The sequence below is a fragment of the Glarea lozoyensis genome (genome assembly GCF_000409485.1).
Source record: "Glarea lozoyensis ATCC 20868 chromosome Unknown GLAREA7, whole genome shotgun sequence".
In the NCBI taxonomy this organism is placed as follows: Eukaryota; Fungi; Ascomycota; class Leotiomycetes; order Helotiales; family Helotiaceae; genus Glarea; species Glarea lozoyensis.
The window spans coordinates 1466897-1493467 of record NW_007361002.1 but is presented as its reverse complement, the minus strand read 5'-3'; the positions used below and the strand labels follow the sequence as shown (position 1 = coordinate 1493467).

Genomic DNA, 26571 nt, shown 5'->3' with positions numbered 1-26571 from the left:
TCAAAGCCGAGAACCACTCCCGCTTGATGGACTGGTGAGTTGTGGATTTTTTGAAGCTAATGATCAGTTAAGTATGTCAGACGAAGCAAGGATGGCTGTCATAATGTTTCCGTGGTCAAATACCGTCGAAGTCTCCGAGTTTCGTCCAGAGCGAATGCTTCACATCGTCCAAGTATATCTTGGGTCATTATTCCTTTCTGCTCCTATTGCCGCGGCACCCATTGTTTGTCTCCGTCATACATCTGTGTTCACGCCGACCTTATAATATTCGATCTCTACCTGGAAGCAACTTTGCCCTCAGTAGCATACAGTCCCTCTCACAGCCATCATGGACAAAGACATGGAACCAAGTGAGCGCGTTGGAGATACACACAGCTTTTCTGCACCCTCCAGCAAATATGATATTGTGATAGTCGGTGCTGGACCTGTTGGTCTCTTGTTGTCAACATGCCTGGCAAGGTGGGGCTACAAAATCAGACACATCGACAACCGCCCGGAACCTACGAAGACTGGTCGTGCGGATGGCATACAGCCTCGGTCTCTGGATCTTCTACGAAATATGGGGCTGAAGCCAGATATTATGGCATTCGAACCGGCGAAAGTCTACGAAGTTGCTTTTTGGGATCCAATGTCGTCTGGTGATGGAATCCACAGAACTGGAACGTGGGCGAGCTGCCCAAGTTTCATTGACGCTCGTTACCCTTTCACTACCCTCTTGCATCAGGGTATGATAGAGCGCGTATTCATCCGGGACTTGAACAAAAATGGCGTGGACGTTCAAAGGCCCTGGACTATCAAAGGCTTCAAGACAGATGCAGAGGCAGACGCGGATTATCCAGTTGAGGTTGATCTGGAGCACGTGGATGGTATTGAGAAGGAGAAAGTACGAGCCAAGTATCTGTTTAGTGGGGAGGGCGCTCGCTCATTCGTGAGGGAGCAACTGAAAATCGGCATACAGCACAAAGATCCTATTGCACATGTATGGGGCGTGATGGATGGTGTCGTGAAAACGGACTTTCCGGATATCAAGGTAAGCTTGGGAACACCCTTTTCCCAGGACGATCAAAGGTTGACCTTTCTTGAATAGATGAAGTGTACTATCCATTCTGAGCATGGCTCGATAATGGTCATTCCAAGAGAGAACAATCTGGTTCGGCTTTACATTCAGATTGCTTCTTCCACAGATAAGGACTGGAACCCTCGTAAAACAGCTTCGGAAGAAGAAGTTCAGAATTCAGCAAAACGTATTTTGAAGCCTTACGAGATTGAGTGGGAAAGAGTCGAGTGGTACTCTGTCTATCCAATCGGTCAAGGGATCGCTGATAAATATACCTTAGACCACAGAGTCTTTATGGGCGGCGATGCTTGTCATACGCACAGTGTAAGTACTGCATTCTATACTGATGGATTCTTTCTAACGGTGTGTATACAGCCAAAAGCTGGCCAAGGAATGAATACAGCGTTTCTGGACGCACTCAATTTGGCCTGGAAGATTCATCACGTCGAAGCTGGTTTTGCTGATAGGTCGCTCCTTGAATCTTACGAGTCGGAGCGAAAATTAGTCGCTGAGAACTTGCTGAAGTTTGATGCAAAATATGCTGCCCTGTTCTCACAGCGGCCTCCTGCTGCAAAAGATGTTGCCGCTGCTACAGCCCAAAAAGATCGAAATTCGGAGGAAGAAGACAACCAATTCATTGCAACTTTCAAGGAGTCGTGCGAATTTACCAGTGGATACGGTGTGGCCTACAACCCAAACACTCTTAATTGGTCTCCTACACATCCAGCACAATCGAGTATTATCAACCCTAAAGGTCACAAACTTACGACTGGCAAAATCCTTCACAATTCTAATGTCACGCGAGTTGTGGATGCTAATGTTGTCCACTTGGAACAGGAGATTCCCTTGAATGGCTCGTATAGGATATACCTATTCGCTGGCAAACCCTCGAGAAGCCAGAAAGCACTTTCTGACTTTGCTACCAATTTGAACAAAAAATCCTCCTTCCTGACAACTTATCTCCGTCCTGATATCGGTTCGGTCTCTCACCATGAGAAGCACAATCCTCATAGTCACTTCTTCACATTCTGTACAATATTTGCTTCCAAGCGACCTGAGATTGAAATTTCGAGAGATGTTCCAGAAGTACTAGCAAGATATCGGGACCATGTGTATGCCGATGATATTTGGGATCATAAAGTCCCGGATGCAACGGCTGCAGCTCATGCAAAAATGGGCCTCGACCCTGAATCTGGTGGCGTAGTTGTCGTACGCCCAGATGGTTATGTTGGGATTGTGACGAGCCTGGTGGAAGGCGCCGGAACTGTAGACGCCTTGAACGCGTACTTCAACAGCTTCTGCTCAAAGAATATATCTGGGCACAAAGCGAATTTATGAGAGGCCCAGGACAAACATTGCTGGTGTACGTGCGTTGTTAGCTAGATTTACAGTAATCTTTCTTGGGAAATAGAAGTTGAACATTGATGTTGATTGATCTTGTCAGTTGAGCAATGATCAAAGCTGGTATTGCTTATTCTGTGCTTGTGATCTTGATTTGAATATCAAGTCTTCTTGTCCACATTCAAGCCCATCCCACCTAAAAGCTCTAAAGGTACAGTTCGTGTGGAGGCTCAAGATCGTCGATTTCTCCGCGTGCTCGAGTTTCTAGTACGTTCTAATCTACCGCGAGTGTAGCCACTATCAGAACCCTTGTTACTTTTAATTTCAATGGGATTACACCCTCTGTGTAACTTTGCTGAGGGAAACATAGCAAGCTTATTTGTGTAAAGGAACAGTCCCTTAATAAAGGTGAGTACTTCGTCACCATTCGGTAAATCGCAGCACTTATTGGGTGGATGTAGTAAAAGCTTGAAAGTGGGTCCCGCATCGCTAAAATGGGTTGGTCGATCGCTTCCGGTGACCTTGCAGCCATTGCTACGCAATCGATCTTACTTTGTTCCCGCAGACGACAAAGCCGCCAACTGTCAAACCCATTCTAATGCGCCCTCAAACCAAACCTGAAGTTCGATGGTTCGACAATTCGTCGGATTGCACACGAATAATTCGATGATGAACAGTCACAAACGGAAGGCAGAGCATCAACTATCACCTTCATCGGTTGATGAGTTCGAGGTATTATCATGCGCCCCTGTACTCCGCGTACTCTTGTACTGACGAAAGAGTTAGTCCGCGACCTGTGACGCTTTCTCTACGCCCATTATGGGCCTTGTGCAAAGTGTATTGTCTGGGTTGGGGCAGGGGCTTCGCAAGTCCTTCACTTGGTACCAGCCAACGCCATCTGGAGAAAGGTCTATCAACTTAGGCTGTGAGATTTGCTGATCATAAATACATACTACATGGTCTGACTAAATCTTAGCTCCCTCTCCAGGCGCCGGTCCTTCCTCGAATTCGAAAATTAATAGCTCGGCCGCTGTCAAGCGTCAAAAGGTACAAAGACACCATCCCAACAGACCACATTCAAACGTTCGCGCGCCGCGGGAAATGGGACTACCAATACTGGACTTGGATGAGGCGAGAGATGAGCTTGAGGCTGCGCAAATGATAAACAAGCTTTTCGAGCCACAGCCTTTTGGATTTTCAAGGAGGAGGTCGGCTGGATGCGAAGAAGAATCCCAACGAGCATATGGACAACGACAACAAGAGCAACAACAAGTACACGAGCGGCAAAGCCGATTTCGTAGATATTCTGGATCTCACCACCCCAGGTCGCCGGCAGCGCAGGCTTCTCCGCAAAGTTCCTTTGGCCAAAACGATAGACGAAGGCGAAAAACAGCGAGTAGCTCCGTCCCCCCAAGTACAGCTTCTGTACACCGAAACACTGCTGAAACCCCTGCTTTGCTGTCTGAAGATGACGAGTTGTCCAGACGTATGAAAGAACTCCTCGGCGAGGATAACAAGGCCGTGGATTCCAAAGATGGTATGAACATGTTTAGCCCATCTGAACGGATGCTCCAGAAGCGCATGAAGCGAGCAGAGGAGAGAAAGGCCAGGGAATTAGAAGCTGCGGTTCTGGCAGCGAAGCAGCGCCGACTCATGCGCCGATGGCCTCAGAAAGCCTTGGTGGCCCCCCTAGAACCGGAATGGGAGAGAAAGGTCGAACAAGTATTGTCTCGCCGAGGTGAAGTTATTGCGACAACAATGAAAGGGATCGAAATATACCAAGATTCTTTTGAACGTTTAATAAGGGCTCAGCAATGGCTGAACGATGAAACGATTAATACTTACCTTGAATGGGTTGTAAAAGCCGGGAACCAAGCAGCTGCGGATGATATGAGGATCACTGGCGAAGCTCCAAGTATGATCCCTAAATTCATCGCCCACAACAGTTTCTTTTACACTATTCTTCTCAAAGAGGGTCCCGCAAGATCGGAGAGAATCATGAAGAGGTTGAAGGTTCCAGGAATCTCGCTTCTGGAAGTGGACACTGTGTTTGTTCCTGTGAACAATGGATCTCATTGGACTTTAGGCGTTGTGCGCCCTATAGCAAGGACAATTGAGTATTTTGACAGTATGGGAGGAAGCCCGACGAAATTTGTCGGGGTGATGAAGGAGTGGCTGCAGACTGCTTTAGGTAAAGCCTATAAGGAATCGGAATGGTCGGTGCCTAGCACGAAAAGCGCAAGACAAACCAACGGCTACGATTGTGGAGTTTTCGTCTGCACAAACGCTTTTTGTGTTGCCTTTGGCCTAGACACTTCGTGCTATGAAGAAAAGGACATGACCCAACAACGTAAGAACATAGCGGCCGTTTTGATGAATAGAGGATTCGAGGGCCCGTTTGCCTGGGCGAAGGCAGGATTATAATTGTGAGCAAGGGGAGTGGCCGCGGAAAGAGTCTCTGGCGTTTTGGATGGCTGGTTGCGGACGATACCCAGAGTGTTTGATTTTTGACCTGTTTTAATTTGGAGGGGCATATTGAGGGGTATTGGAGGGACGATAGTCTCGCAGGAGGAAGTTTCTACCATTAGCCCAGCGTTGCATTCGTGTCATGGTTTTAACGTAGATTCACTAGACAACGAGCTTCGATAGAGCTTTTGATTCCACCCATTCAATCATGGATTTTTTATGCTTACAATCTGCCAACTCTGCTGATGTCTCGCGCTCGCTGCAGCTCGCCCCTTGCTCATTTTAGCCGGTGTCAACCCCACAGCTTCAGGGGGGCTTGCGCGGTCGGGATTCCAAGGTTCCCATTCCATTTCCCCAGCTTCGGCTTGGAAACATCACGACAGGAGCATCTTCAGCTGCTTACCTGTCTGCTCGGAGGGAGGACGGCGCATGTGCATTCTTATAATTCATCTCATCTATGAATACTACTACCCGAGCTGCATGGTTGGGATAACTCGTCGCTAAGCGGGCATGGCTTTCAAGAAAGCGAAGCAGCGAGTGTCATACGTGCTTCCACTTGCGAACTCTCCTGGAGGACACCGGCTGGGCGTCAATGGGTTAGCCGTGGATAGCGAGAACTCTATATTGTAATCGTTTTCTCTCTGTCTCTACACGCTTCGTGGACAAAGCTGACGAATTTGCTAGATATTCCGGCGGCAGAGACGGCGCGATATGCGCCTGGGACCTCAACCTCGATTTGAAAAGCTCAGCGACACCAGACGCCGAGAACCCCTTTGAATCGCCGGAAGATCCCCCTGAGGACGAGACGAAGAGATCCCACGGTTCGTCCTTTCGAGCACAGACTCAGGCGCATACACATTGGGTCAATGACATTGTTTTGGCGCAGAACAATGCTGCACTTGTATCAGCCTCTTCTGATTTGACCGTTCGAGTGTGGCGACCTCTTTCCAACGACTCTGAAGCGCCGCAGACGATTGGGCAGCATGCAGATTATGTCAAATGCTTGGCCACCCCAAACTCACAGGCAGACTGGGTTGCTTCAGGGGGGTTGGACAGGAAGATATGTCTGTGGGACCTCAATGGAGCCGGAAAGAAACTGGAGATTGAAGTCGGAGACGAAGAGAAAAGCGAGAAGGGGTCGGTCTATGCACTCAGTGCCAGCCGTAGCATACTTGCAAGTGGTGGCCCCGAGTCAATCGTCCGATTGTGGGACCCAAGATCTGGGAAGAGAGTGACGAAGTTCGTAGGGCATACTGACAATGTTCGGGACATACTTATAAATGAGACTGGCGACACTATCATGACTGCGAGTTCGGATCAAACGGTCAAGGTTTGGAGTGTCACAGCTGGCCGCTGTATGCATACCTTAACTATGCACAATGATAGTGTATGGTCACTTTACTCTGAAGATCCGTCACTCGGAATATTCTATAGTAGCGATCGAGCTGGACTTGTCGTCAAGACGGACGTTAGAGGAACGCTTGGGGAGCTGGACGATGGCCTTTCTCTTGCTGTTGCGCAAGAGAACGACGGCGTGGGCAAGGTGATTGCCCATGGGGATTACATATGGACCGCAACGTCAAGCTCATCTATAAATCGATGGGCCAACGTAGACACCGGCTCAGATATTCAACTCCCGGAGGCATATAGACGGCATCGAGCATCAAGTGTGGCATCACGGCCCAGGCAACTTTCAACTACAACTACGACCAACGGAGCGTCCAAGAAAGAAATACCAGCGCAATCTATATTGAGAATTTCCAACACAGCAAGTTTTCCATCCGCAATGTCTCGGGAAACAGATTCCGCAACAGCAATATCTGCATTTGGCGCTGCAAGGAAGGGCTCCGAGGCCATTGTTGACCCCGACATCGGTGTTATTGTTCCAATCCATGCGTTGCCGGAAGAGACCATCGAGGGACAGCATGGTCTAGTGAAGCACAAGCTACTGAATGATCGTAGAAGAGCCCTTACCCTCGACACGGCTGGGGATGTATTGCTATGGGACTTGTTAGGGGTAAGCTCACCACTATCTCTCCTTGGATGGCCTTGATTAACGGAAATAGTGCATTCCAATCCAATCATTTGGAAAGCGACATCTTGAGGATGTAGAACCGGAGGTAAACACGATGGAAGCAGTCGCACCGTGGTGCTCCATAGACACACGCACTGGTCGACTAGCGGTGGTACTGGAAGAGTACAACTGTTTCGATGCCGAGATGTACGCGGACGAGCTCACACTCGAAGAGCCCGTCGACTTTCGTGATGATCAGCGAAGTAAGCATGCAACAGAACTTCATAGGGATTTCTTCAGCCACAAAATACCATCTCACTAACTCAATACAGTCAACCTTGGGAAATGGGTGCTACGGCACATATTTTCAAATCTCATTGATGAGCTGATCAAGAGAGACGAATTTTACAGGAAAAAACTCAACGACAACCTCAAAAAGCCGATTCACAGACCTGGGGCACCTAGCTCAATTCAAATCCCGACGAACACTACCGGATGGCAGGACACCACACCGAATGCGACCCCAAGAGGCAATGGCCAGTCTTACCCCATGACTCCGGGAATGGGTATTGGAGTCGCTACGCCAGCCGTGTCTAGTCACTTACCCGGAGTTCCTGAAGATGGAGCTCCTCTTGACAAAAGGGCCTCTCAGGCTAGCCGCTCTTCTGCAGACTACTTCTCAAGTACCCCTATTGCAACAGATCCCAAGACGGTAGCTACTCCTGGCGAGAAAAGCGAAGATAACCAACCTAAATCGCCTTCCGATGCAGACAAAGAGACGAATGGTAAAGACGTGAACACTTTGTTTGGAAAGAAATTTCGAATGGGCATGTCCTTTGGAAGCAAGAAGTTGGGCCGTTCAGCATCGACAAACACAGAGAAACCTGTCGTGGTTGACGAAAAAACCGAGGACGGCTCCGAAAGTTCGGAGAACGGCGAGAAAGAGAAAGAGGTCGATGACAGCTTTTTTGGAGTTGTCCAGAAGATCAGAAATGATTATGAGAAGGCTCTTATCGACAACCCCGAACAGCCCGTAGAGACCGGGATTACACCTAGCCTTCCAAATGAGACACCCGTATTGAAACCTCCACCACTGACAACCGTTATCATTCAGGAGGAAACTTCCGGTGGAAGCGCAGACTTGTACCGTGGGACTGTTGCGACGGTCGGTGAAGATGCAAGTATCATTGAGCAAAGGGCACCCATGTGGTTAGGAGACCTTCTTCTTCGAGTGAGTAAAACACAATGCAACGAGGAAAGAGAATCTGACATTACACAGAATCGAATACCAATCAAGGAGCCGGTCAAGGTTTCTTTCATCTTACAGCCTTGGCAGGACCAGCTACCTAGCATTGCTGGCCCTGACGGCAATTCCCGCCTCAATGCCAACCGAATGCTTCGCGTGAAGAAGATCCTAGCCTATGTTGCTGAGCGTATTGAACCGGCTCCAGAGGTACCAGATCCGAACGCATTAAGTCCAGAGGAATATCTAGAACTCTACTGTTATGACCAAGTAAGTCTGTTAGCCTCAAATATGAATACTACATCTAATACCAGCTAGAAACTTCCAATAACAATGAGTCTTGCGACCCTTCGGGCTCATGTCTGGAAAGGGGGAGCAGACGTGATGTTGTACTATAAAAGCAATGGCCGGAAAACTATATTGACTAAAGGCAATGAAACCGTGGCAGCGGATGCCACTGCTCAGACCGCCGAGGGTACATCATAATAGTGGTCCTAAATAGCGTTATACATAATCAAGAACATCTCGAGGCAATTCCGTACCTTATTTCCGAGTCATTCCCAATCATCTACCTGGCTTTGTGGTGCAGCTGTTAGACAACACGACAATCACACCAACATCACTATTAACAAGCAGTAAGGCCTCCGTAGGTCTTCCTGGCCCGTTTGTTTTGTTGGCCATGATAGATCGGTAAAGCTGTCACAGCGCGTTCATATTGTAAGGAACTTATTTATATGGTGCTTTGCCATTGCGTTATGTACTATGTATATTTACAAGTATAACTACATATTAAGTGAAGGTTATCATAGGATAACATCGACTGACAGAGCTATATCGCTCCTTTCCTTACGCATGAGAAGTGTTTGGAAGCCAATGGCCATCCACGATCCCACATACATGGATTGGTACCCAACCGAAACTGGAAGAAAATTATGGTATTACAATGGACGCCCATGTCTCTTTTCTGTCAGTGTATTTGCGGCCCACTGGTATGAACCCAGGAATATGGCACCCCCAATACTGATCCACATAATTCTAGGTCCGATTCCGGCAAAGAAAGCTTTGTATCCATGATCCTTCAGTATCTGATTAAGCATAGTGAAGAATGGTGTTTTTTCCTGCGCTAACATCATTCTCGTCTTCAAAACATCTAAAGGCGTCGTAAATCCTGCAGCAACAGCTCCAGCAACACTTCCAAGAACTCCGCTCTCTAAGGCGTTAATCTCCTCTCTACCGGATTTTCTGCGTCTGTACTCCTTCATAGCCTCCCATAGTGGAAATTGTATGACCGTAAATGGCACCTCTCTCATGATCGTGACCGACCAGCCTCTGTACATCTGTCCCCAAACCCCCGAAACCCCTATGGTTTTATGCTGTGCTAGGATAGCCTGAAGAGCAGATAAAGAAGTCGGATGTTGCCCAGCTTGAGTTCTTGTCTTCACCACTTCTGTGGGAACCCTCACGGCGCAAGCCGCTACCTCCCCCAAACTCGCCGCCACCATATGCTCAATAGGCGCCTCCCAGTCACTCGGTCCGCCTTCAGTTATCTCTTTCGCATGTCTTCGCGCAGAGAGAAATCCTTTCGTATAATCATATGTTACAAAAAAGAGAGCAGCACCGGGCGCCGACCCAATTATGTTGGCGCCTACTCCACGGTAGCAGCCTTTGAGCCCGCCATTCCCTAGGAATCCACCGGGCGCTTGGGATCGTGTCTTTATGGTGTCGATTGGGAAAAGAGCAAGGTCTACAGCTGTTCCTGCGAATGCGCCGGCGAGGAGGGAGGTTGTGAAGGTGGGGCGAGGAGGTTGTGGGTTGGTTGCCATGTCGGCCTAGAGCCAGCGCGATGAAATATTACGGACAAATAGAAGAAATCAAACCAAAGAAATCCCGTTAGTTGCGTGGCCGCAGCCGTGATATGGATGTGGAAGACATTCTGTGTTTTTGCATAAGCTTGTTGAAGCCCGAGCTCATGTTTTTATTGACTCCATATTTTGTCCCAAGCTCCGACAGAGTCACCTACGAGTACGATATTTAGGACGAAAAGGGTACTGCAGCACGTGAATGATCCCGAAGACTGACCACAACCTTACAACCTCACAACCCACCAACGAAAAATGTAATGACATTCAATCACATATCGAAAGCCACAGCTCTAGCAAATCCTGTGACCCTGCGCGAGTTCGCTGTCGCTCTGTCGAAAACATGGGGGACAACCAACAAGGCCAATCCCTCCAGGACGATCGGTATGTGGTCTGTTGATGAATGTCTCGACATGTAATTCTAATGGCCGAATGCAGGGCTTGCCATAAGCGGAGGAGTTGATTCAATGGCTCTTGCTGCATTATGTTTGAAAGTCAAGTCTTCCGCTTCGGTTCCAAGTCAAATGCAATTTCGAGCGTTTGTTATTGATCACGCTGCACGCCCCTCGAGTAGCGAAGAGGCGATACAGGTTGTTCAGGTGTTGGAACAAAAAGGTTAGAGCAGACTTGAATAAATCCCAACGCGGTTGTTAATCGTCGTAGGCATTCCCGGGCAGGTCCTAAATGTAGCTTGGGAAGGTCAGCTGAAACCATCCGAGCTATCAAATTTCGAGTCGCTTGCCAGAAAACATCGATACCAGCTATTGGGGAAAGCATGCAAGCAGCACGGCATTACGTCTTTACTCGTAGCCCATCATCAAGATGACCAAGCTGAGACGGTATTGATGAGGATACTCGCGGGCCAACGTGGACCTGCGCTTCAGGGCATCAAAGGTGAAAACGGAATTCCAGAATGCTATGGTCTCCATGGAATCTGGGAAAGTGGTGAAATCTCTACGACCACATTTGGGTCAGTTGAAGATACAGGCCAGTTGCAAATAGAGACCGGTGGCATAAGGATACAGCGCCCTCTGCTTGGGTTCAGTAAGGATCGTTTAATCGCTACATGCGAGGCTGAAGATATGACCTGGTTCGAAGATCAATCAAACCAAGATCCAACCCTTACTACCAGAAATGCGATAAGGCATCTTTATAGGGTTAACAAGGTGCCTTCTGCATTATCAAAAGATAGGCTTCTCCATCTGACTGAAAGGTGCCACGCTGCGGCCACGCTACGTGATGGCTTAAAGAAGCATTATCTTGCCAAGTGTGAAGTGACACGCTTCGCAAGTAGGAGTGGGACAATAATTATCAAGTTCTCAGACCTCAATGACCACGATCTAATGCTAGCGGCGACCCTTCTCCGTCACATCATCATGTTGATCACGCCAGAAGAGCACGTCTCGGTCTCAAGCCTCCATGGAGCCGTAAAACATGTTTTCGATCAGCGTGATGCAGGGCAAAGTACGGCTTCGGCGATTAGGTTTAATGTTGCAGGTGTCCTTTTCGAGTCACTTAAAGAAGATATTACGCTAAACAATTACACCGAAGTACCAAAACGGACTCCTCAGAGCAGATGGCTTATCTGCCGACAAACCTACCTGTCATCTGTACCGAAACCTTCATTCAGCGTAGCGCCGTGTCCCCCACAGGAGACTGTGTGGTCAGATTGGCAATTATGGGATGGTAGGTACTGGATACGTCTAGTCCATCATTTCGGAAAACCGCTTGTTATTAGACCGTTTTCCCCAGGAGACGTCGCGAAATTCCGCAGATCTCTTTCATTGGCCGGTGCCAAAAACCTCAGACGATACTTTGCTACCATTGCCAAGGGGGCAATACGTTATACACTGCCTTGTATCGTAGCTGAAGACAATGGTGAAGAAACTGTTGTCGGCCTTCCATCGTTAGATTTATATTCTTCAAGCGCGCCGATGAAGTGTCAAATTAGATACAAGAAGATTTATCTAGATGGCTTGTCGCTCCAGACCGGTCAGGAAAAGTCACAACCTGTCAAGGACGGCTAAAGTGTCTCCAAACCTAAATTCTATGGAGGGCAGTAGAATAAAGCACGTTTCAGTGGATATCCTTGGTTTCTCAAACTTGAGCTTCCGGATTTTTCGAGGAATTATCGAGTTCAACATTGAGTATAGACATGTAGACTTATAAGTCATATGTAAAGTTAGTGGTGTAAAATAATCAGTTGTTCAATATCCCGTACTCGTTAGGAAGAAAACCAAACGTGAAAGGTCGTTCATTGCGTTCAAAAGTCATCTAGTGAACTCGAGATAAATATACTCATGATAGCGTGATCGACTAGCCAATTACCAATTTTTTTTTTATTAATTTTACATACATTATAAGCTGTTGTGTTGTATCTTTGGTTGCAGTCAAGAGGTGTTTTAATGCTCATACCTGAATTATCGATGTCGTGCGTACTTTGGATTTTTCCTCCAGCCCAATAATGTTTGAAAGTAGTCTCGGCCTTCACTTATTATCTAGTAAGATTGAAATACCTCTGTTATCGTATTTTGGAAGTACTTAAAGATTCGGATTATCCCCTGTACAGGCAAGTTTTATTCATAGACAAGCAGTAATGCAACAAAACCAACCCCCAAAAGGACATATAACCTTGGAATTAGAGAACTTCTACTTGTATTTAATTCTCGCGCAAAATGTCAAAACCAGTAGTCTTCCTACAGCGTTAGCCCTACAGATGAAAACTCGTCGCATCTCAAGCGTGACGAATTGTACCTCGCTTAACACCATCTTCGAACTTTTAGCTAGAATGATATCCAAAAGAAAAGCAAAAAATTGTTCGAAGTTGAATGACAGTTAGCTGTCACCCGCAGATTTGCGGCTTCTGTGGATCGAACACAGTGCCTCCAGATGATCGTGTAATTCCGAAGTTGACTTCAGTCTGGCGCTCTCCCAAGTGAGCTAAAGCCGCTGATTGGTTGACAAAACCGCTTTGTTTCAAAATATATACATCAAACCATTAAGTCCCCCACACAATCTCAACGGATCGGGGTCGTATTCAAATTCAAGATGTTGATCGAATTGGGCAATCAATATATTTATTGTTAAGTATGTGGTTTATGATGGCAAATACTATATTGGTAAAACTTTAGCTGCATGCTCGACGTACATATCCAAGAAAGGGTTGTTAAGCTGGTATTTGGAATTCCCAAATGCACGCTTGGGTATCCTGCTGAAGCATATGATCAATCTCTGCTTATGAACGCGCAGGCAGCGTGTTCGCACTTTCTCTAGATTGTGAGAATGCTCTACGCTATTGACCCAAAACAGAAAAGCCAAAACAGAAAAGCCAAAACAGAAAAGCCAAAACAGAAAAGCTGTTGCATCAACGTCTCAGACCATCCTTATCTTCTAATATGGTCAATGATAAGAGGACCACTTTACGACCGAAGTTTACAGTTTCGTAATCACATCTCTAGACGAGTCACTCAGCCTACGTGACAAAGTTATGTCACTTCCGAATCCATTACCACCATCTGGACCACCAGTTGATGCCAACCCAGGACTAACCCCAAACCTCCTTTGATTCTCTTGCATACGAAACCTCATCAGCCATCGGACATGCATACAAGTGACTTGCTGTGTGCTTCTCAACTCGGCAAGTTCGTTCTTGATAGGCAATGTCTCATTAAAGAGCATCATCGTGTTCTTCCCCTGAAAATCGGACAGCTCGGCTGAAAGATGGCTGAGCCGACTTTGTTGGGTCTCTAGCAATGAAAGTAGGTAGTCATGTCCGGAATCCAAAGAATCTGTAGAGGCTGCCTCCGGCATACTAGCAAGAGATAGATCCATCAAATCCATAGGTCGATCAGAAGCTCGCTGTCCACTCTCGAGAAACTTAATGCGTCGTTCCTGAAGTTGGTTTGTCTCCGTCAAATTCCGTACATCGTCTCGCAGACTACTAATCTCGACTTTCAACATCTCAGCCATAGGCCCTATGGATTTGAAGTGGCAGTCATCAGCATGTAAATAAAGGTCCCTCCGTTTTGATTCATGTTGACAGCCATATTGCGCCCATTTGCATATCTGTAAGACATCTGGACATTCTGCTTTATGCTCAATTTCCTCACACCGCAGGATTTCGACTTCGCAATAGTCACAAAGCTTTGTCCTATCTCTACACAGGGTCTGTCGATGAGACTCCATCTCGATCTGCTCCAATGTCTCGTAGCAATCTGGACACTGCGCTGGGTAGTGAAGACACTGCTGAGTAGAAAGCCTCCTCTTTACCACTTGAGTGCATCCTTGCTCAGAAAGTGACCCGGGACACCTCACCATGGCTTCTAGGCAGTACTTTTCTAGGTGGTTTTCGAGGATGGCTCTTGCAAAAATGTTGCCGCAACAAGGACATTTTGCTTTCAGGGCATCAAGCTGATTGAAGACCATTTTGGGCGCCCTCGCTATCGTTGCTTGGGATAAGGGTAAACGGTCGACCGGACACAGCTCGCCATGCGACAGTGCATCATCGATACACGCACGGCAAAAAACATGATCACAATCTGTCAAGACAGGATCTACGAATGGACATCGACATATCGGACACACCAAGTTCTCATCCACGGTGCCCCCATATGTAATCGCTCTGAGGTCGACTGTATGACGGAGATTTAGAGTGGAGATTTTGTGGATAGAAGAAATAGATGCACCAAGTGCCGTCTCTGTCGTGCCACCGGACAGGTTGTCGAGATCTGTATGGAAGGTGTAGGCCTGTGAGGGGTCGGACAGATGTGAGCCTCGAGAAAGTAAACTATCAGGTTGTGACGGGGTATCCATCGCTGTGAATGACTTAAGAGTTGCTGATTCGTGAAGTCGCGGTTGGAACCCAACTGGGCAGAAAATATAACTGTATGAGTGAGTGAGGACTGAAGTGCGCCGAGGGTCAACAAGTGTCTCCCGTCACTGCTCAAGTCGTTGCCACCCTGAGAAGAGAACGTATCGAAACCATAAAGTCTTTGATTCAGACCCGGGTGTTGTCACTAGGATCACCATTGACAGTGCGAAATATGTGAACAAGGAAAAGTCATGAGGCATATAAGGAAGGTATGGGAGAATGGTGTTGTAGGTATTCAAACTCTTCGAGTCGGCTTCGGCTCAGGCACATTCGTTAATGGTGTCAACGGCCACCGTACTGGCCGGTGCACTTATTGGCAGATTCACGTAGGCGGAAGCATGAGAGACATTCCGCTGCGCCGTTCCGCTGACGTTGAAAGAGGTTCAGAACAACCTGGAAGTCGTAGGCCAACTTCTACGAGTAGCAACTGCCGAATAGAACGTGTTCTGTGATTCTTGACCGCAGGCCTAGGAAAGCTCTCTTGAATGAGAATACGACAGCCACCATTTGACATACCACTCTTAGCTTCCCCCGCGCCTGTTCAGAGGGCTGGCTGCAATACCTATACTCGCGGCCATGGCGAATCCCAACCAATACTTCCTGCTGGCAGACCACATTAAGCTGTCCCTGCTAGAAAGGCAGAGGGCCATATCGCTCAAACTTGAACCTACATCTCAGGATGGACATATATCACGCTCACTTGATTCATTACGAGATGGTCTCGAGAAAGTCACAAAGGAAAGGGTCCGGTTGGAAGAGGCAGGAGAAACCTCGTAAGAAACTCCTTGCCAGAGGCATTGCTACATAACTGACATGTGAGCTCAGGGCGAGTCTCACTCTCTCAGAAACAGAGCACGAATTACGAACACAATACGATGACCTAGCGTCACAATTCCACGGACATCCTTCCAGCACAACTTCATCCACAATCACTCACCCCAACAACCCATCTTTGTCGGACGACTTTGCCCGAGCCACAGAACGACCGCGAGTGACGTCCTCATCATCCTTCCTCAAGAAGTCATTGCGCGGTGTGGCCAGTCCAGCTACCAATTCCCCGAAATCAGTACGATTCTCTGATGCGCCCCATGTTCAAGAAGAAGAAGATGCCCGAAACAACCTCTTTCCTTACCGCGACGACCCAGAACAAGGACTGCCAGATCAAACCAACTTAGACAACCAGCAGATCCACGCCTATCATTCCCAAGTAATCCGAGAACAGGATGATGCGCTAGACAGACTGGGCGAGTCTATAAGCAGACAACGGGAATTGAGCATCCAGATAGGTGATGAGTTGGAGGAACAAGTCCAAATGCTTGATGAATCCGATAATCTGGTGGATAGACATACAAATACTCTAGATAAGGCACGAAAGAACCTAGGCACGGTCGCACGGAAGGCGAAGGATAACATGCAATTAACGATAATTGCCATTTTGATCATAATATTAGTTCTACTTATTATTATTCTGAAATAGAGGAGAGAAGGGCGGAGCGGGGTTGGCTGTATATTTGATTTGGATTGCATTTCACGGGCGTTTCGGTCAGTGTGGCGGCATAGTTGGGACCACTGTAAATATCCTGTTGGTAGTGAGAATGATCGATATCTTCCCGTAGACGGGCGTGCTGCGGGAGTTCCAAACAGCAATAATAACCATCTGTGAAAAGATCTCGAGCACTTACTTGCACATGATGATGTGAATCAGACCGAGATTCATGGACTTTCTCAATAATAGTGCCTCTAAGAGCATTCGAAAGCTTGTACGAGCCTTTTATATTCACGACCGGAGGGCTCTTTGGACCAACAACAATACGCTAGGAAGATTGGAACGCGGAAAGGACCGGTTCACATTATCATACACCACTTCTTGGTAATTCCCTCATATCCCTGATTCCTTCACAGAGTATCACTTTGGCTCGTTCCAGTCCTTTCCCCACATGTCAGCCTCCATAATCTCGCAGGCCAACTTGTTCGACCACCTACTTGTGTTTTTCGGCAGCATGATGTTGTGTTCTTTTCTGCAATTCCTCGGGAGATTCATCCTTGTTGTTCCTATCGGCTGCGATCTATTACCGGTCAGTCAGTGAGTGATTCCTGTAGTTTGGGAATCCCTCGAGTTGGAAATGATTGGCCCGAAGAGCACCGAAAGAGAGATATCTGTTATGAATAGGGGCACACATACAGCTTCCTCGCTGTTAGAGGCCAACTCGGGCTTCCAATGACCCTTTCCTTCCTTTTGCTTCTTCAATTGATCTTGCTTGTGGTGCTCATTGGCGGCGCCTTGATCATCATTGTCTGTAAGCCCTTGTTAGCACTTCCGTCCTTCTACTCGGGTGTTTTATGTTTTTCTCAAGAGAACACGGAAGGGTAGCACATACGTCGGTCATCCTCCTTCAACATTCGCGCACTGCTCACTGTGAAGGCTCTGGACTGGACGGCCATACGCTGGCTCGCAGCCAAGGAACGAGGAAGGGTACGAGTTAAGAAAGACATGTTTTCGTGGTTGTCGGGAAGGCTTCAACTACATATCTCAGTTAGCTGCTTCCCTAGTAGGGACGGATGTAAATCCCTCCGTTGCATCTGTTCCTGTACGTACCTATTGTATTGACAATTTTGAGCTTGAACGAGATTTATGTAGGATGCCAACAAGTGAAAACTGAGGTTGAAGATGGGCTAGCCAAGGACCATGAGCTATTTGGTCATCAAACAAAGTTGTCGCTAATTTTTGCTTGCCCGAGGTCATTGGGGTTGGAGATCCAGGTACGTGACCTCGGAAGAATGTCCCATAAGAAATGACGACGTCATCATGGGTATCCCCTTTCGCCCATCATCATCCCACCGACAAGAGGCAACCGATTGTTGTGCACTGCGTGCACTCCGGATTGACCCGCGCTACAATATTGTGAATGCAGTACTGGCATGTTGTACGGTTGAGGGAATCGACGCTCACTCCTTAGCAAAGATGCATCTCATGGAAATGATCAATAAGTATGTTTTCGTAGGATTAAACATCCGCCTCTAACGGCAGTCACGTCAAATGACCAACAGGAGAGGAGGATGCGGCTCCTTTGAAACATCCCGTACGTGGTGCACAACTGTCAAACAGGCATGACGAACAAGCCCATAAGTTTTAAGCGCTTCCTTAATTCCGTACGATGGGTTCGAGGTTGGAGTCAAATGTGGTGGAAGTTGTGTCACCGAAGCGTCGCCTCGTACAGGGTCCGACGATCAATATTAGTGTGATACGGACCATACAGGACTCTTGACTTCGTGAGTAACTGAAAAGAGTATCCTCAATCATTACAACAACATTGCTAGGACCGTCATTAATCACAGGTCTCGAGTTCTGGTCCGTCCGACTTAAGAAAAGCTCATTTTGTAGCCATTAAGATCGAGGTCAGTCATCATCATAGCTAGCTTTAGATATGTTAGGAATTACAATTGAATTTGTATTTTTGCTACTAGACTACGCCGAGCATTATTTGATTCTTGAACCACCAAAGCTCCCGTCGATGTTCCCTTCCGATCCGATATATATATGCATAGCCATGACTGTGTACTTAAATGGAAGAGGTTGCAGATAGAGACACGAAGGTCCAAAAACCAATAAAGCCCAACCCCATCTTTGCAGACATATATCATCAATATCCCGACCTGATATAATACGACACCGACAGATTAATCCAACAAACGCTCCAGTCAAATCGCCCGTTTGACCTAAATGACAAAACACCAGTAGAAGCGCTCATCATACAAAAGGCGCAATCTTCGTTCAGACCAACACCATGACCAACCGACCCAGCTATATCGAGCATAACAAAAAGATATTGAGAAGAAATCTTTGCCCCAGTAAATACCGTAAGAACACCAGCTTAACCACATCTCAGAATAAATGAAATCGTCGTCTATATGACCCGGTAATATATATCGTTTTTCGTTGGAATCCGTGAGGAAGACGCCGCTTCCTGTTCCACCCAAATGCAATGCGAGTAAATAAACACCAAAACAAAATTATGCAGTGCGCGCTCTGAACCAAGTCATCAACGTGAAAGAAACACCGGGTATCGAGATCTCCGAGTCGCGCCATTTTATTCTCAAGAATCGGGAAGGTAGGTTGTCGAAGATTTATACAAAGAATTCGTTGAGGTGAGGGGGGTTGTCGAAGCCAAGACCGGTGGCCATCAGGTATGATGACATGAACAAGAGTGCGTATAACAATTAGGGTGATGAAGGTGTAAGATTAACTCGTGCGAACTGGGTAAAACAGGAAGCAGAGACATCTACCAACGGCGACCCATTTGTTGAAGAGCACGACCTGGACTCACGGATTGTGGTGGGCTGGACATGCTAATTCCCGTACTCGGGTTGACGATCGGGATGGCATTACGGATGCGAGTAGCTGCCGGCTGATGCAGCTTCAAAGGGGTGGGCTGGCTCTGATAAGAAGGTATGTACGGGTTCGAGTTGGAGTTGAGAGAGAAACCGGTGTCGGGTGCCACTTGATGTGTTTGGGGGCTGGACTCTGGGGATCCGCTCGACAGAGATGAGCGGTCAGAGGACGACGAGTGGATCGAGATCATATCCGTCTCGGTGAGTAAATTTGGACAGAACTCCAAGTCGTCGTCGAGGTCGAACGATCTTCCGGCTTCGAAGCGTTGACGGTAGTTGGTTAACACCACAGCCTCCTCTTCTTTCCTCACCGTCCGGAATTGCTTGTGTGGATTCTGCGACAAACGAGGCGCCCGACGACCACGACCATTATGGTGTGAATTTTGCGTCGAGTGGGCGTTCGCCGAAGCAGGATGCTGATGTGTGTTGTAGTGGTAGAAGGACGACATTATCGAAACATACAACGCACGGCGAGATGAGGTCGGAAAGCGGTGGAAAGCGTTGGTGCGGGAGGTTGCGACCGGAGGGGATGGGCTGAGCGAAGGGTGCTTGGTCGGTGTGCGAAGGTTTTCCAGGTAAACAGAGCACCAAGGAGAGAATTCGAATTAAGATATGTAGACGACAAGAGCGGTGGTAATGCACAAAGGATGTTGATGTGGATGTGGGTGTTAAAGCTATTGATTCTGTTGTTGCTGTGATGAAGATAGGATGGCGGGTAGTGAAGAGGATGGGTTGTGGTGAAAGAAGGCTGGAGGGAAGGAGACGCAGAAGACTGTTTTGATGGGAGAGTCCGGTTGGGTGATGGAGGGAGCACTAGGGATGGGTCGAGGTGGTATCATCGAGTGGCGAAAGGAGCTAGTCTCATGACGGACTCGCCTGAGGACGAATCAGCAGTCGAATCCCACCCCCTTCAGGGCGGGTACCTTGCCCCTGGTTGTACGGGCGCCGGGACAGGCTCATTGCACTCTTCGCCATTGCTGTCTGCGCTTCGAGACACTGCGAGTTTGCCGACGGAGGGGACGGAGGGGAAGCACGAAGCACGGCGTTGGCGATAGCTTCATTCCTCCCTTTGAATCTCACGGAGCTATTCACGGCAAACACTTGAGCGGCTCCATTAACCTTAAGGGTCACGCATGATCCGCGTTGGCACAAATGATGGTTCCCCGGTGGCTGTGATAGCCCCCCGTCTGCGAACACCAGCATGATGTTAACCTTGAATTTAAAGCTGTGATTTAAAGTCGCAAAAGGAGGCTGTGGGCGTGCTTGTTCTGCTGCTCTGGTGCTCTGGTCTGGTTTGGGCGGCTCTATCTTAATTGTGAGGGACGCACGAAAGTGTTTCAAGAGAGACCAAAAGCGCCTACACCAGGCCGAGACAGGCCACACCTGGTCCCACAGATACAGCGATCTCGCCGTGTTTCTCAGTGTTCTGCGCGTGCTGAAGTATATGTCCGTTCTGAAAGGAACCATTGCTTGGCCGCAACGCAGAAAGGTTTCGAGCAGGGTTACAGCCGCGGGCCTCATGGGGGACCAGCAGTGCGACAGAGCAGATCTCTGGTGGTCTGGAGAGAAGTGAGACATCGACTTCTGCCATCTCAGCACCTGGGTCCTGGACTCCTAGACTCCTGGAGCTAGAAACAAGGGACCGGCCGAAAGACCACGGCGATCTGCTCCTGCGTGCTTGTGCGTGCTTGCAGCTCATCCACTGCCATCTTTCGGACTGCGTGGTGTGGTGGGGTAAACACCTCGACGAGGGTTGTGGTTGGCAGAAACATGTCAGCATCGCAGGAAAAGGGCAACACATCTCAGGATGCTGCAGTAGTAGCTACGGCCATCCAAATAGAACAGAGAGACCAGAAGGGACCGGCAATCTCCAAGCTTGAAGTATCGTTTCCATTGTTACTTCCCTGCTTCCGTATGGCGAACGTGGTGTTCGTTTGTGTATCTTGACCTGTCCTGTCCTGAGCTTTCGCGCATTGAACATCACATCCCACCCGAAAATCTGAGCTGCCAGCCTTCCACGGTCAGATTAGAAATTGCCCCTCATCCTCGAATCCCTTCCCTGGGGATGGTGGGGAAACTTAATCCAATCTCCTCCTTTCTGCTGCTGCGTGCCCTTCATATACATCAGCCACGCCTCGTGCAATGCACAATGAATGCGCAATCTTGCCTTGTTGAACTGCTACGAGTACCGTTCAAGCTATCCCCCGCCCAAACCCGGCCTATCACGAGATTCTTCCAGGTTACTGTTCCATTCGCAGCATGGCTGCTATGGCATTTCAATTGCATTGATGTTGCACCGCCTTCTACGGCCACCATAATCATCCAATTCCACCAGCACCACTCATAAGCAGCTCTTTTGCCCGACGCGGTTCCTTCCTGCAAGCCCTTTTTGCTCGACATTCTAGAGCCAGTAGTCACCCCACAACAGGCATTCATATGGTCGAAAGGGGACTGGCCAAATCGGCGAAAGTCGACTTTTGCATGCCATGACACTACATCCAGGCCTCACCGCCAGTTTCGACCACACACCCACTTGCGAAGCGAGACTCGAGTGTCCATTGTTTTCCGAGAACAATTAATGACCGCTGAAGGCGTTCACCTACAAAAATAAGCCTCCATCGTGATCATGTAAGATTGCTTTGACGTGCATGGGGCGGCACGTGGTGGAAAGTCTGTGTTACTCATGGTCTATTAACAACTTGTCGATATTGGATGATTGGAATTGGTTTTGAAACTCCATCTGTACAGAAGGAAATTTGTCCATGGTTTGCGAGCACAAAGTGAGCTGTGCACTGGATCCAAGGCATTGCCATTATCTCGAGTGCTCGCCAAGGATACAATAGGCTTTGAATGATACTTTTCAGTTGTGCCTACTGTATGACACTTGAAGAATCTACTAGCAATAACCTCCTTCCGTAGTGTCCAAAAATATAACTTATCAAGGATGTCGATGCTCACCCCCTTTCGGTAAAACGTCTTCCTAGTTACCATCAGATTTTCCTTCCTAGGAAGAATATCATAAACGAACATACAAGTTCGTATGACAGGAGGACCCAATCAAATAACCACAAGACGAAGCAGCGTGAGGCTTAACATCCTTCGAAGTATTGTGTCGAGAGAGGTCCCGTCCACTATGTATATCCGCAATGAAACAGGAAAGCTCATCGGTCTAACGAGCCTTCTGCTAGAGTCTGCAGTGGGCATTGCTCTCGCTAAATCTAAATGGAGGTAACCGGTGCTCAAGTCGGTGTACTGACGAACACATAAATATGCTAAAAGCTTGAAGAATGTTTGCAATGTTCTTGATGTCAGTTATTCACTTGTCAAGCGAACGTGCCTTGACAAAACGATTTATCTGCTCCCTCGTGAGCTTTTCATTGTATTGTTCTTGGACTTCATAGAAAGATATGATTTCCTGAGTGCAATCGACGATCGCTTCAATGTCAATGTTGCTTTCAGCAAGCCAACTAGCAAGTCTCTGGACTTTAGTTCGTGAACTGCCGTTGGCCTTGTCTGGATTTGAGGATTTCAACGAGCCTGCCGAGCTTAGAGCTGCGTGTGCCGCACTTGCGAGACCTCCTGCAGCATTACCAGCAGACTGGACTCCTGTTTGATTCGGCCGTAGCACGAGAGCAAGAAGAATAGCCATCAGTGCTATGATGTGAGGTGCAAAAAGCAAGGGTAAATCAGTCATGTAATGGTCGTTGATGATTGACCATGCCAGATTGGATTCTTCTTGTGTTAGTGAGAAGGTGCCTTGAAGAGAAGTGAGAGTTCTATAAGGGTGATGTACGATCATTTGCGAGCTCATTTCCGATATCAAAAAGAACTCGCATTCCCCAAGCTTCGAAGTATCATTGCTGAAGAAGTCTAAACCAAGATGTCAGCTGTTACTGCGCGCGTTGGTCCCAAAGGAGTTAAACCTGGCCATAACGTGCGTCCCTCACTCACGACAAGTCTAATGTGATGCGGGCACTCCTCCATCTTGCATGCAAGATAGACTGCAGTTGCAAGTACCAAGTATGGATTCGTCCGCCTAATCTCGACTTTTGTGTAGAATCGGCGGATGTATAGCTGGGCTGTCGCCATTGCTTGTTGTCGTACGCCGAGACGCTTCCCGAGCCTTGCGACTTCTGCGAAGAAATCAGTTAGCTTCTGCGTGAAAGCGCACTGTAGTTAAAGACGAGGTCAAACTTACGTTGATTGAAGTATATGCTCAAGTGCCTCAACTGGGGAAGCGGGTAACCTTGCACCAAATTCGGGTCTTCATCCTCGAGTTTCTTTCGCAGATCTTCCAGTCCTTCTCGAGTGAATTGCCAGCGTCGCCGCTGCGATGACTCCCAGTAGTTGGCTGCCATTTGCCGGTTCTTTTCCGCCCAGAGGCATGTAGCTAGTCCAATTGAAGAACGACTGGCATTTTCAAGAGTCGGCTGGCAATGGTTGCGGCGAACGAGCTGGTACGAAATTGATTGCCGCTCCAACTTCTCTGCTTCGAAATTGACACTGTAAAAGGTGAACGGGTGAGTGAGAATGGCAGTATCTTAGCAGCGTTTTGTAAACTTTGAAGGTTTCTGCTTGTCTCAAGGTAGCGAACGTCGACGTCTCTGAACGTAAGCACGAGCCTAAACCTGGGGAAAACTTGCCCCGAAGTTTTGCCTTTATCGACAACTCTTATCACCCGTGTGCACTCTTACTACGGTGACCTTATCAGCAGGAAAAGCCACGAGATCCCTGTGACGAATTGTGTCGAGTTCATTGAGAACTTGCGAATTCTTGGTAAAACAAGCATCAACATCAACAGCTCGAAGCCTCCCACTTTTACAGCCATATACACTCCATAGACCTTGGGCATAACGTGTGCCATGCCAGCACTTTACCGCCGATGAAAGCCAACTACTTACCTTTCGTTGCAGATTCTTTGCAGCATCTACAGCATGAATAGGCAATGATAGGGGGAAGGCCGGAACATCACAATGCACATCCCAGAGAGCCAAAATTCGCGGGATCTCCGTATAGAGAAGCTATGGAGTAAGCTTGATCCGCAGAAAAAGGGCGAAATAGATGTCAATGGGCTAAGGAAGGGTCTGCATGCTATTGACCATCGTAAGTTCTCCAACCTTGTACGCGTCGCACATTCTGATAGAAGCCACAGCTCTGAAAAACGCCGATGACATGCTCAAAGATGTCGTAAAAGCAATGGATAAGAATGGCGACAAAGTCATACAATATGAAGGTGGGTGTCGCAATTATCAGTACTGTCGCGGTTGGGGGTCGAAGCTGATATCCGCGCAGAGTTTCGTGTCTTCGTCGAGAATACCGAGAAAGAACTTCTAGCATTGTTCAAATCCATAGACCGGGACGATGATGGTAGGCTTGATAAAAGCGAGCTGAGAGGTGCTTTCAAGAAAGCTGGGCTTTCAGTCCCCCCTTCCAAATTGGACCAACTTTTCGCCGAGGTCGACGAGAACAACGATGTTAGTCTTACTCAAAGGCTACTATTCCAGCCAAACTAAATGTCATTTAGGGATATATAACTTTTGCGGAATGGAGGTATGTGAAAGTAATTCCGCGGCCCAGACTTTCTATTGTGACGTCTTTTGGCTCGCCTAAGAGGGGATCGTTATACGCGCCAAATTTTAGCACTGCTAACACAGCTTAAGAAACTTCTTACTCTTTCTTCCCACGAACTCGAACATTCCTGTACTCAAAGAAGTCCTTTCGTATTACTCCTCTACGATCACGTTGAACGCTGAAGGCGACACATCTATCAGCGAGGAAACTCTGGAAGGATTAGGTAGAAAATCATTTCTTTCAGCGTTCTTTGGATCCATCATGAAAATTGCGGAGCCTCCAAAGCTCCGCCCTCGTCCGGGAAAGTCGCATTCGGAAGTCGCAGTCACAGCAGAATTACCGACGTCAAATGACAACATGTACAACGGTAGAATGTCACTTGAGCCGCAAGTTGACCACAGTACTCAGTCTTCGACAAGCGCTTCAGAGTATCTCGACCCGCAAGAGCTGGCTGATGAATCCATTTCCGATTTTGACGCAGGAGATAAGAAGTCCTTGCTCTCTGAAATCCTGCCCGATCCCGGTTAATATATCTCTTTTTTCTTTCAAGGGAATTCCATGAATTACGGCTAATGCGTATGTCTTAATAGGCTATTTCGCAGCTGGTGGTATTGCTGGAGCAATATCTCGTACGTCGACAGCACCCTTGGATCGCCTCAAGGTACTTTTTGACGATTAATTCTACCTTCCACCAAACTGACGTGAGCTAGGTCTATCTAATTGCGAATACTGGTCCTGCTAAAGACTCGCTCGATGCTGTTAAAAAAGGTGACGCAGCGTCGGTTGCAAAAACTGTTGGTAGGCCACTTGTTGAAGCCACCAAAGAGCTGTGGAGAGCAGGAGGAATTCGCAGCTTATTTGCTGGTAAGCAAATATCTGTGGCTCTTAAGCGAACGTGTTGCTAATCGTAGGCAGGAAACGGGCTCAACGTTGTGAAAGTCATGCCAGAATCTGCTATAAAATTTGGTTCATACGAGGCTGCGAAGAGAGCTCTGGCCCAGCTTGAAGGTCATGGTGACCCTCAAAATATCAATCCATACTCTAAATTCGTTGCTGGGGGGGTTGGTGGTCTTGTATCACAGTGGGTTTTCTCGTCTATCAACGTCCTCAATCGTACTGACTTCTTGCTGGCTGTTTGTATATCCGATCGACACGTTAAAGTTCCGGTAAGACATTTTTCAATATGAGGCGTTTTACAGGAGCTAATAGGCAGCAGAATGCAATGCGAGACAGTGGCCGGTGGTCTTCGAGGTAATGCCCTAATTATTGAGACGGCAAAGAGGATGTACAAACAAGGTGGTATCCGGTCGTCCTACCGTGGTCTGACGATGGGACTTGTTGGCATGTTTCCATATTCGGCGATAGACCTCGGAACTTTCGAGTTCTTGAAGACCTCACTCACTCGTCGCAATGCGAAGCTCCTTGGCTGTGATGAGGAAGATGCTCTCCCAGGATCTTTCGCGACCGGTTGCATTGGCGCGTTCTCGGGAGCCTTCGGAGCCAGTATGGTGTATCCTATCAACCTTCTAAGGACTCGTTTACAAGCCCAGGGGACTGTCTTACATCCCCCAACATACACTGGGATAGTTGATGTCACCCGAAAAACAATCCAGAACGAAGGCGTCAGGGGTTTATTCAAAGGCATAACCCCGAATTTGTTAAAGGTAGTCCCAGCTGTCAGCATAACATACGTTGTCTATGAGAACGCCAAAAAAGTGTTGCATCTTCGATGAACAGGCAAGATGTGTTTTATAGACGGTT

The 26571-nt window shown here is 47.9% G+C and overlaps 12 protein-coding genes across 12 annotated transcripts; 6 read left to right on the top strand and 6 right to left on the bottom strand.

Annotated features, from left to right (window-relative positions):
* Positions 1–328: 328 nt before the first annotated feature.
* On the top strand, positions 329–2395 carry GLAREA_01685 (FAD/NAD(P)-binding protein; the record flags this gene model as incomplete). Its single annotated transcript, XM_008088901.1, has 3 exons — positions 329–1030; positions 1088–1381; positions 1433–2395. 3 exons carry the CDS (start codon positions 329–331, stop codon positions 2393–2395), a joined length of 1959 nt encoding a protein of 652 aa, XP_008087092.1.
* Positions 2396–3064: 669 nt separating this feature from the next.
* GLAREA_01684 (Cysteine proteinase) lies at positions 3065–4822 on the top strand (the record flags this gene model as incomplete). Its single annotated transcript, XM_008088900.1, has 3 exons — positions 3065–3130; positions 3185–3323; positions 3375–4822. 3 exons carry the CDS (start codon positions 3065–3067, stop codon positions 4820–4822), a joined length of 1653 nt encoding a protein of 550 aa, XP_008087091.1.
* A 552-nt stretch (positions 4823–5374) lies between these two features.
* On the top strand, positions 5375–8607 carry GLAREA_01683 (WD40 repeat-like protein; the record flags this gene model as incomplete). The annotated part of the gene is made up of 6 exons (XM_008088899.1): positions 5375–5490; positions 5549–6881; positions 6931–7141; positions 7211–8109; positions 8158–8391; positions 8440–8607. The coding sequence occupies 6 exons, from the start codon at positions 5375–5377 to the stop codon at positions 8605–8607; spliced, it is 2961 nt and encodes a 986-aa protein (XP_008087090.1).
* A 452-nt stretch (positions 8608–9059) lies between these two features.
* Positions 9060–9944, bottom strand: GLAREA_01682 (Mitochondrial carrier; the record flags this gene model as incomplete). Its single annotated transcript, XM_008088898.1, has 1 exon — positions 9060–9944. The coding sequence occupies one exon, from the start codon at positions 9942–9944 to the stop codon at positions 9060–9062; it is 885 nt and encodes a 294-aa protein (XP_008087089.1).
* Positions 9945–10240: 296 nt separating this feature from the next.
* Positions 10241–12007, top strand: GLAREA_01681 (Adenine nucleotide alpha hydrolases-like protein; the record flags this gene model as incomplete). The annotated part of the gene is made up of 3 exons (XM_008088897.1): positions 10241–10364; positions 10419–10595; positions 10644–12007. 3 exons carry the CDS (start codon positions 10241–10243, stop codon positions 12005–12007), a joined length of 1665 nt encoding a protein of 554 aa, XP_008087088.1.
* A 1405-nt stretch (positions 12008–13412) lies between these two features.
* GLAREA_01680 (RING/U-box) lies at positions 13413–14792 on the bottom strand (the record flags this gene model as incomplete). Its single annotated transcript, XM_008088896.1, has 1 exon — positions 13413–14792. One exon carries the CDS (start codon positions 14790–14792, stop codon positions 13413–13415), a length of 1380 nt encoding a protein of 459 aa, XP_008087087.1.
* A 634-nt stretch (positions 14793–15426) lies between these two features.
* On the top strand, positions 15427–16327 carry GLAREA_01679 (uncharacterized protein; the record flags this gene model as incomplete). Its single annotated transcript, XM_008088895.1, has 2 exons — positions 15427–15623; positions 15676–16327. The coding sequence occupies 2 exons, from the start codon at positions 15427–15429 to the stop codon at positions 16325–16327; spliced, it is 849 nt and encodes a 282-aa protein (XP_008087086.1).
* A 502-nt stretch (positions 16328–16829) lies between these two features.
* Positions 16830–17343, bottom strand: GLAREA_01678 (uncharacterized protein; the record flags this gene model as incomplete). The annotated part of the gene is made up of 3 exons (XM_008088894.1): positions 16830–16916; positions 17033–17145; positions 17229–17343. The coding sequence occupies 3 exons, from the start codon at positions 17341–17343 to the stop codon at positions 16830–16832; spliced, it is 315 nt and encodes a 104-aa protein (XP_008087085.1).
* A 1787-nt stretch (positions 17344–19130) lies between these two features.
* On the bottom strand, positions 19131–19688 carry GLAREA_01677 (uncharacterized protein; the record flags this gene model as incomplete). Its single annotated transcript, XM_008088893.1, has 1 exon — positions 19131–19688. The coding sequence occupies one exon, from the start codon at positions 19686–19688 to the stop codon at positions 19131–19133; it is 558 nt and encodes a 185-aa protein (XP_008087084.1).
* Positions 19689–20100: 412 nt separating this feature from the next.
* Positions 20101–20830, bottom strand: GLAREA_01676 (uncharacterized protein; the record flags this gene model as incomplete). The annotated part of the gene is made up of 2 exons (XM_008088892.1): positions 20101–20426; positions 20623–20830. 2 exons carry the CDS (start codon positions 20828–20830, stop codon positions 20101–20103), a joined length of 534 nt encoding a protein of 177 aa, XP_008087083.1.
* Positions 20831–22555: 1725 nt separating this feature from the next.
* On the bottom strand, positions 22556–23597 carry GLAREA_01675 (Cyclin-like protein; the record flags this gene model as incomplete). The annotated part of the gene is made up of 3 exons (XM_008088891.1): positions 22556–23109; positions 23163–23372; positions 23438–23597. The coding sequence occupies 3 exons, from the start codon at positions 23595–23597 to the stop codon at positions 22556–22558; spliced, it is 924 nt and encodes a 307-aa protein (XP_008087082.1).
* A 615-nt stretch (positions 23598–24212) lies between these two features.
* GLAREA_01674 (Mitochondrial carrier) lies at positions 24213–26543 on the top strand (the record flags this gene model as incomplete). Its single annotated transcript, XM_008088890.1, has 9 exons — positions 24213–24342; positions 24392–24472; positions 24532–24713; positions 24764–24789; positions 24900–25333; positions 25401–25471; positions 25521–25674; positions 25726–25891; positions 26027–26543. 9 exons carry the CDS (start codon positions 24213–24215, stop codon positions 26541–26543), a joined length of 1761 nt encoding a protein of 586 aa, XP_008087081.1.
* Positions 26544–26571: the final 28 nt, after the last annotated feature.